This window comes from Limulus polyphemus, unplaced genomic scaffold (assembly GCF_000517525.1).
Source record: "Limulus polyphemus unplaced genomic scaffold, Limulus_polyphemus-2.1.2 Scaffold1939, whole genome shotgun sequence".
Lineage (NCBI taxonomy): Eukaryota > Metazoa > Arthropoda > Merostomata > Xiphosura > Limulidae > Limulus > Limulus polyphemus.
The window spans coordinates 86,879-96,296 of record NW_013667549.1 but is presented as its reverse complement, the minus strand read 5'-3'; the positions used below and the strand labels follow the sequence as shown (position 1 = coordinate 96,296).

Here is a 9,418-nt window from a genome sequence, read left to right as displayed (position 1 = left end):
CTATTTCTTATACATACCGTTAGGTTAAAGTGTTCTCAAAAGGTATTAAGAGGTAATAATATTTTTTAAACATATCATTAGGTTAAAGTGTTCTCAAAAGGTATTAAGAGGTAATAATATTTTTAAACATATCATTAGGTTAAAGTGTTCTCAAAAGGTATTCAGAGGTAATAGTATTTCTTATACATACCATTAGGTTTGCAGCATCACTGAATTCCCCTTCACTACCAGTCTCTTTCTTTGACTCTTCAGGATCATAGACAAATGAAATATGCTGTTTCATAGGAGGTCTGTCACCCAGCACGCTTCCGAAATTATAAATGTTTTGGCTTTCACTCGATTGGTCCAAGTTAGATGTAAAATCTCCAAAGGTACCGAAACCACTGTCCAAATCATCTGTGCTTAATTGTAAAGGCTCAAATTCCCCGCTCCCACGAAACTGTTTAGATAGTTTTCCTAGATGTTTTTGCTCTTCTAAAAGTGTCTTTTCCTGTGGTTTCTGAAGAACGGTCCCAAATACACCTAAAGATTTTTGTAGATGAGGAACACCAACAAATGTACCCAGAGGATTCACAGGGTTGATCTGACCTCGTGAGTGGTGTTTTTCGGTTTCGTCATCAAAATAAAACTGGTTATTGTTGTGGTGGTTGTGACTTGAAACATCAAAGGTTCTGGGCGATTTGTCTTTTGCTGATGAATGGTTTTCTTGCTGACCTTTGTCTGAACCTCTGGAAACTTCTCCTAAATTGTTCTCATTCAGAGAAGAAAACTGCCCAGTAGGAAACTGAAAACCATGGTTCCCAGAAAAGCTTGGGTGGCTCAAGACGTAACTGAAGAGGCCTCTAGGAAACGAGAGAGGAAACATTGGAACTTCATTGGTTATTTCCCTGTGACGGGCCATTCGACGCATATGATTCCACATGACACGTAGTTGGGCACAAGAAGGTTCTGGTTTTGATTCATCTGATAAATATTCGGGGATCTGCTCTATCTGCCTCCGAGAAATAGCTATGACGTCATATGGGTTCCGAACATTATTCAGTCCCGGTGGTTTTTGTAGAAGTAACGAAGACCCTTCTGGGCTTATAGACAAAGCATTTCCTGCAAGTATTTGGCTTTTAACAAGAGTCGCAATAATGACACAGCAAGTAAGTACCGCCATTTTGTGAAAGGAATCGGCGTTTTCTAGAAAGTATTATTGAAAACATGTTAGTTAATCAAAAATAAAAAAAAAGATAAAACCTACAACTAAACACTTCTTCATTTAAACGTTGCTAAAAGTCAGCAAAATCATTATTTCTATTAATTTAGAAATTCATTTTTCTTCAGTTTAAGGAGATCAAGGTTGAGGTTCTTTTTTTTTCATAATGTTCTCACAAAGTTACACAATGGCTACCCGCTCGTAGCTTTCCCTGACTTTTGAATTTATAGACTAGAGGGAATTCAAATTTTCCAGCCATTATTAGACTAGAGGGAAAGCACCTACTGAACAACACACCCCTCCAGCTCTGGGCTTTTCTTATCTGCTCGAGAAGTTGGATTCGTCCATCACTCATAGAGCGCAACACGGCCCCAAAGCTAAGAGCACATTTTTGTGGCAACGAGCCATGAACCATAGTCCGAGCATGCCGGCTGCTAAGTCATGCCGATTCAGACAATTCATGATTGCGCTTTCTCAGAAATTACCAAAATAATCTAAAGTAAAAGACCAATTTTGAAGTACAAAGATTTAGTTTAGGATTTATTTGAGTTTTATCATGTTTTTGCTGAAACTACTTTTGCAGTAGGCTTGATAAAATTGAATAAAGCGTTAAATAATAAGTAAATGCTATTGTTTAAACACATTTTAGTGTTCTCTGTGAATTTGAACTTTTCTTAGGCACATTGTTCCCCTGGCGGTTATTCTTTATGTGTGAATAAATTTGTGGTATTGTGTACTAGTATTTAGTATTTTTAACTGAATGGCAGCTTATGCAGCACGTGGGCTAAACGGCTATGTCAGACATCCCAAGTTTCTCTAATTTAGAAATTCTGGTAGGAGGAAGGAAAACAGTCAACAGCACCAGTCGCCTACATGGCTAATATTATATAATGTGCCCACAACTGAAAGTGTAAAACGTATTTAGCAGCATATCACGGAGAGGGAAATAGAGTTATATTTTAAATTTAATTGTTTGTGTTGAAATCGTGTACCATTGTTTAGTATCGAAGGAGTAACTGTTGACCAGTTCGGAAAAAAATGACTTTGTGTTTGCTTGTTTAATTTCGCGCAAAGCTACAGCGAACTATTTGGGGTAGCTGTGACTAATTTTGAAGTAATAGATTGGAAATAATTGTTGACCAGTTCGAAAGAAAATGACTTTGTGTTTGCTTGTATAATTTCGCGCAAAGTTACAGCGGACTATTTGTGGTAGCTGTGACTAATTTTGAAGTAATAGATTGGAAATAATTGTTGACCAGTTCGAAAGAAAATGACTTTGTGTTTGCTTGTATAATTTCGCGCAAAGTTACAGCGGACAATTTGTGGTAGCTGTGACTAATTTTGAAGTGATAGGTTGGAGGGAAGGCAGCTAGTCAATACCACCCACCGTCAACTCTTGGGCTAATATTCTCAGACAGAATAATGGATTTGATTGTCATTCATGTAATGCACCCACGGTCTCGAAGTGCAGAGCCCGGTTTGTTTTACAATAACGGGACGCGAACCATGTAACAACAGCTCCACACTCCAGTACTCTAACCATTGGGCACAGGGAAAGGAGTGAAATACAAAAGTACAGTCGATGGTTCAAAGTAAGGAGATGTTACGTGAATAATGCTTAAAGAACACATCTATGTCAACATTACGTATATAAGTAAAATATATATTAAAAAAATTGGCCTGGCATGGCCAGGTGGATAAGGCGCTCGACTCGCAATCGGAGGGTCGCTGGTTCGAATCCCCGTCCCACCAAACGTGCTCGCCCTTTCAGCCATGGGGGAGATATAATGTGACAGTCAATCCCACTATTCGTTGGTAAAATAGTAGTCCAAGAGTTGGCGGTGGGTGGTGATGACTAGCTGCCTTCTCTCTGCTAAATTAGAGACGGCTAGCGCAGATAGCCCTCGTGTAGCTTTGCGCGAAATTCAAAAACAAACAAAAATTGTTTAAAAATTTTAACTGGGTAATACAATCATGATATACATAATTTACAATGTAAATATGTTGAACTTCAAAGAGTTGTTGGTTTAAATGTTCTACGTCGGAATATTATAGGAATATTTTTATTTGCGCTTAGTTACTAGCTTCAGGCAAGCGCAATAAGCTAATGGAAATTAAGCCAAAGACAGACGGCAGGTATCGAATATATTGTGTATATTTTTATCGTAATATAGACAGTCCTTACCATACAAACGCCACAATTTCCGTGATTACTCTTAACAAATACAATTATTTTACAAACGTATTTCTCGATAAGTAGGGAATAACAAGGATTTACCTCTGGGCATCTTTAGAACAGAACTTTGTTTCATATCGCTGATGATAAATATATTAGTCATGAAAGGTGAAACATTCCCCCACCACCCTCCTAAGGAACATTAAAAACACGAGATAAGTGGCCTAGGAGGTAAGATAAATTAGAATCAGCACAAAACTGGAGCCATATTTTAACTAATAACTTCAGGCTTTGAGGAAGCTGCGTTATCAAGAAATGGAGACGATTAATCAACCATGATCTACAGGGGTTGATATGCTCGTTTATATACAAACTATAAATGGATTCTTGACTTGTTATTTCAAAGTATAATCTAAACTGTTTATCCTTGTCTTGATGACTCAAGTTTCTTTAATATTTTTATATTCTTTTTTGGGATAGTTAGACTTGTGACGTAAGCATATTGAAAATGTTCTTATTCTTTTACATTGTAGTTTGAATGCTACTTGATCACTTTTTCATACATATCTTTGATCTTCCTGCTGATTTTGATCCCCTATTTACATCGTTCTAACAGTTTGTATTATCTAACAGTTTATGTAGCTCTTGGTTCAGAGGCGTAGCAGGGGAGGGGGGGGGCTCGTTTTGTATCATTTAATAAAGAAATGATTCTTCTATAAACATTATTACATTTGAGTTGCTTTGTTTTAATTACCATTTTATTAAAACTTTAGATCAATTTCAGCTTGTTAATTTATCCCCCCCCCCTAAAAATTTTCTGCCACCCTGAGTGGAAAACCTAGCTACACCATTGTCTTGGTTGTGTTAAAGATATGTTTGTTTGTTTGTTTGTAGTTAAACTCAAACCTACACAATGAGCTATCTGTGCTCTGCCCACCACGGGTATCGAAACCCGGTTTCTAATGTTGTAAGTCCGCAGACGTACCGCTGTGCTACTGGGGGGGGGGCGTGTCAGATATGACACTTATTGTGTGAAAACGGCATTATGAAAACAAGTATGTTCGAAGCACTTGTCACACGCCTAGCCCTTAATATGTTTCATGCCATTATACTTTATAGAAATGTGTTCTTGAAAGTTCTTGCAAAATATTTACATGTGAAACACTTTTAATTTATCTTATGATATAAAGATCACTGTGAAAAATTAACCAATGTGAAATTAAAAATAATTTCACAAAATCATTATAATCTATCTTTTAGTTGTCAGTCTCGGCTTCGTTTGTTTTTAGAGTGGGGAATCGAAACCCGGATTTTAGCGTTGTAATTCCGCTGTACCATCGGGGAACCAAGTCTCGGTTTAAGAGTTGGATAGATTTGTCTTTTTGTTTCAGAATTTGGGGCAAACTTATACAAAAGTTATTTGAACATAGTTGTCTACTACAGGTAGTCACCAGCAACTATCAATAACCCATGGGCTACTCTTGAGTGACGAAATAGTGCATCAAATGGCCCCAAAACTGCAGAGCATGATTTTGTAAAATCAGGACACGAATCATTGACTTCCGGGCGCGTTAACTACTTGGCCACTCCTACCCCAATTTGTTAGGTAAACACCTTTTTCATGAAAACTATCAGCTGTTATATGTGGCGCGTTCGTTACAATGGGTTTCTAATATTCTCGGTAGTGAATGTGCTAGTAATAACTAAATTAATTAATAACTCAGCGCCACTAAGTTTGAAATGATTGCGATGGATGTTATATTTTAACGTTTATAGATTTGAAGTTAGCTTACCCAGTGGTATGCGTGGCACTAAAATATGTATTATTATCAAACGAAACGCTAAACTTCATTACGTATCCTGAAAACTAAGCTTTTAGAACTATATCTTAATGTTAGGTAACTTAATAGGCACAATGATACTTTCCAGATATTCTATAAGTCCCTCATGGATGGCTTTACCACAAACATTTTAGGACTTACTTGTTTGTTGTTAAGAGCAGAGGTACACAATGGGTTATCTGTGCTGTGCCCACCATTGGTATCGAAACCAGGCTTTTAGCGTAATAAGCCTTCAGATTTACAGCTATGCCATTGGAGGGGGGGGGCAAAAGATTTTAGGAAAAAATAAGTACAGTTCATAGTAACAGACAAGTATTTGTTAGTTTGTTTTGAATTTCGTGAAGCTACACGAGGGCTATCTGTGTCCCTAATTTAGCAGTGAAAGACTAGAGGGAAGGCAGCTATTCAACACTACCAACCGCCAACTGTTGAGCTACTCTTTTACCAACGCATAATGGGATTGCCCATTACACCATAACGCCTCCATGGCTGAAAGGGTGAGCATCTTTGGTGGGATGGGGACTCTCAGATTGCGAATCGAGCTCCCTAAGCATTTGACCATACCAGGTCTATCAGAAATGGGCAAAATTAGTTAATTTTTTGCTTTAAGAAGCAGCCACTCGTATTCTTGGCTCATGACTATGTTAATATTTCTGTTTCATATTCAGATGAGTTTTAATAAATCTAAGGACACATTTTATTGTGAAACTGTAATATCTATGGAAATCACGACAAGTATTTTCAGAGTATACCGCTTGTCAGTTATTATTTTGAAATTTTCTGTTATGGTTTATTAAACACCCATTACATAACACTAATGTATATGATAAATACTATTTCAGTTATTTTTCAACAGTATGCAGAAGTGCACGTAAATAAAATGCGTGTTTGCTTCTCGGAGAAACATGGGTACTATCGACCAGGTGTGGCATACCATAATAACTGGCATAAAGTTAGTATTCTTAACTATACTAATGGCGACTTTGTCAGAATATCGTGTTAGGTCACGTTCATCCAACGTTTTTGAACAGCCGATCTAAGAAACGGAACTTATTAACGACGCTTCTACTAAACGATCCTCCAGAATCACGACACTTTAGTAGTCGGTGAGATGTCTGTTCTAACTCATTATTTGTTGATTAATTATGATATTACTACATATTTACATTTACAGAGCTTAAACAAAGAAAAAGAGGCTAAATAATTCAGAAAAAATAATTCTATAAAACGCAGAGTTTTTGGGAGGTGTCCTTTTAATTATTTTAATATTTTGAGGCAAGGAGATGATTACAATAAAACAATTTTGCTAAGAATAACAATGGCTATGATGCAATTAAATAGTTCCATTACAAGCATAAACATAATATTTGATTACGTAATAAAAACGATAATAAATATTAACTGTGGAGTCAATCTGTAGAACAAGCCACCAGCAAACATACGGAAATGTAAAAAAATTGTTTTAGATATAATGAAGATAAATTTAATAGTGTATTTAATAAATGAACATAATATTCTTTCTAAACCTTTAGTATTTTCAGTCACATTCTTTCTAAAATGTAACGAAGAAATTGTTTTACGTCAGTTAGTACTCCCTCGAGAGTACTTATAATAAAATCATACTTTTAATTATTTCATCTCTAAAAAACAACAACAACATTTATCAGCAATATTTGGACCATAGATGTAGATGTATTTTTGTTGTTGCTTGAGTCGTAACGTTATTCAATGTGTGATTTTGTTTAATTCATTACCTTTCAGCGTTTAAACCGTAACTTTTAAAGTATTTATTGTATTTCATGTATAAATAGCGCTCCATAGAATCTTTTGTCATCCAGTGGGCATTTGTAGAGATTGAATCGCAGTATATGGTAGGAATACGCTTCTTGTTCAACTATGTAAGCATCAACTGAGCCACTACTCTAAACATCTCATTCTTACTTTGCACCTGGAGCCATCACCATCGCTACTATCTAAGTTCGATTTGGAATCCTCTGTCTCATGACTTCTTCCTATACAGAGAACATACTTTCTGAAGCTATACTGTTATGGCTGATACTAATTACCATAGTAAAATTTCCTTTTGAATTATGTCATTTTCATTTCACACTGGACAGTATTACTGTGTATTTGTTTGTCCCTTTCATCCCAATACTCATTCTGAATCCAATACAACTCCTCAAGTTCTTCCTCAAATTGGAGGCGATAATCTTCCAGTTGAATCAAAAGACTTCTTTGAATTATCAAGATGCTGACTGGGTCTCTTACCATACCAACAATGTCATGGAGGATACATTTGTAGACCTCTGCTTTCAGAAGAATACACTTGTAGACCTCTGCTTTCAGAAGGATACACTTGTAGACCTCTGCTTTCAGAAGGATACATTTGTAGACCTCTGCTTTCAGAAGGATACACTTGTAGACCTCTCCTTTCAGAAGGATACACTTGTAGACCTCTGCTTTCAGAAGGATGCACTTGTAGACCTCTGCTTTCAGAAGGATACATTTGTAGACCTCTGCTTTCAGAATTATACGTTTGTAGACCTCTCCTTTCAGAAGGATACATTTGTAGACCTCTGTTTTCATGAATTTATTAACTCTTTAGTTCAAACATTACCTCGCTGCATATTCCTGCCATTTTTTTTATTCCACAGAAACCTCCGTTATCCCGTATCATTACATCATCTCTCTAGATCTCTGTTTCGTGACTATTCCCGATCTAGAGACCGAGTCTTTTCCCATTAACATTCAACACACAGCACGTAATTATATTCTCGCTGTTAAAAGATTTAAATGACGAAATGTCTGTAATCAGCTTCGAAATTCCTCCAGTTCCTCTCAGTAATGGCGTCGATTTAAATTACTCACTGGTCAGTTATACTCTCCCATTTACTCGATCGTAGACGGCAAATCTACTCCAACAACGACCCTTGATACAGCCAGTCGCTTTGCAGCATTTCTCGAGACAAAGTTTTAATCCACAATCCCCCTTCCCGACTGTTTCCACGGTATCTAATAGCTCCTTACCTGAACTTACTTCCAATTTTAACCATACACTAGAGTACACCTACATGGATGCTCCTTTATGCCTGACATCCAGTTATCTCTAGTCAAGCACCATTTCATACCCTTCAGTTTCCGATTTGGTATCCATTACACTACAGAAACAAAACACTACTCACTCATTATCTCTAAATACTATACTCTGCAGTTGTACTTCATAGGGCAGAAGTAAAATGAAGAAATAATCTTTTGTCTTTCATTGTCTATCCCAACTGATGAGTTCTGGTATAGAACGAAAAGCTTCTTGGGTAGTGACTTCTGGGAGTCAAAAGATAGATCTGAAATGCTATTTCTTGCACACTTCTACTTCGAATCGTCATGAACAAATTAAAAGGAATGTGAAAAAAATCTGCAATTAACTTTTTTTGTAACAATTTTTAGGACTATTGGTTTTTCCATATTTCATCGGCTTTCGGCGTTTAAACTCTAACTTTTAAGGAACTATTGTTTGTAACAAAGGTGTTAAAAGTACTTATCTATGCTTTAGATTTTCAAGATACGGTTAGCCACTTGTTGCTTTTGTGATGAAAATAAGATGTTGAATTAAACATATTTACAATCCTCCTAATTAGTCCATTTTGGATTCAAAATGAAAGGCGTATTACATGATTTTGATTCAAAATCCCAGCTGGATAAATTAGGAGGGATGTGAAAAGAAGAGTACCTTCAGTCTACGTGTTTTTTATAAAAAAAAATTCGGCCTATTTGTCTTTAATAGTTCGTCCGCTTTCGGTGTTCAAACCGCAACTCTTAAAGCATTTATAAATAGCGTTTTCGAGTTACTTATCATCCACCTCAATTTACGTATTTTGGTATTGAACAAAGGCTTCTTGAGCAGTGACTTGAAGGAGATGAAAGATAAATGTAAAATGTTGTTTTTACACACATCTTTGATCTTGAATCCGAAAAAAACAAATTAGAAAGAATATGAAAAAATATCTAGAGTTTATATGACTTTTATCACAAGTTTTAGGCTTGCTGGTTTCTAATTTTGAGTCAGTTTTCGGCGTTTAAACCATATACTTATTCAATTCTAGTGTCGGTTAATTAGTATATTCATAAAAATACACAATTATAAAGACGTAATAATGATGCTGAAAGAAGCCCCCAAGTGGCACAGCGGTATGTCTGTGGACT

General features: G+C 36.3%; 1 protein-coding gene across 2 annotated transcripts in view; it reads right to left on the bottom strand.

Moving 5' to 3' along the window:
* Window positions 1-9,418, bottom strand: part of LOC111087266 — a 74,705-nt gene that overhangs the window by 58,206 nt on the left and 7,081 nt on the right. For both annotated transcript variants that reach the window (XM_022393313.1, XM_022393314.1), the window contains exon 2: window positions 191-1,185. In XM_022393313.1, coding sequence (XP_022249021.1) covers window positions 191-1,162 — 972 coding nt within the window. In that variant the 5' untranslated portion in view covers window positions 1,163-1,185. The remainder of the gene's footprint in view (window positions 1-190; window positions 1,186-9,418) is intronic.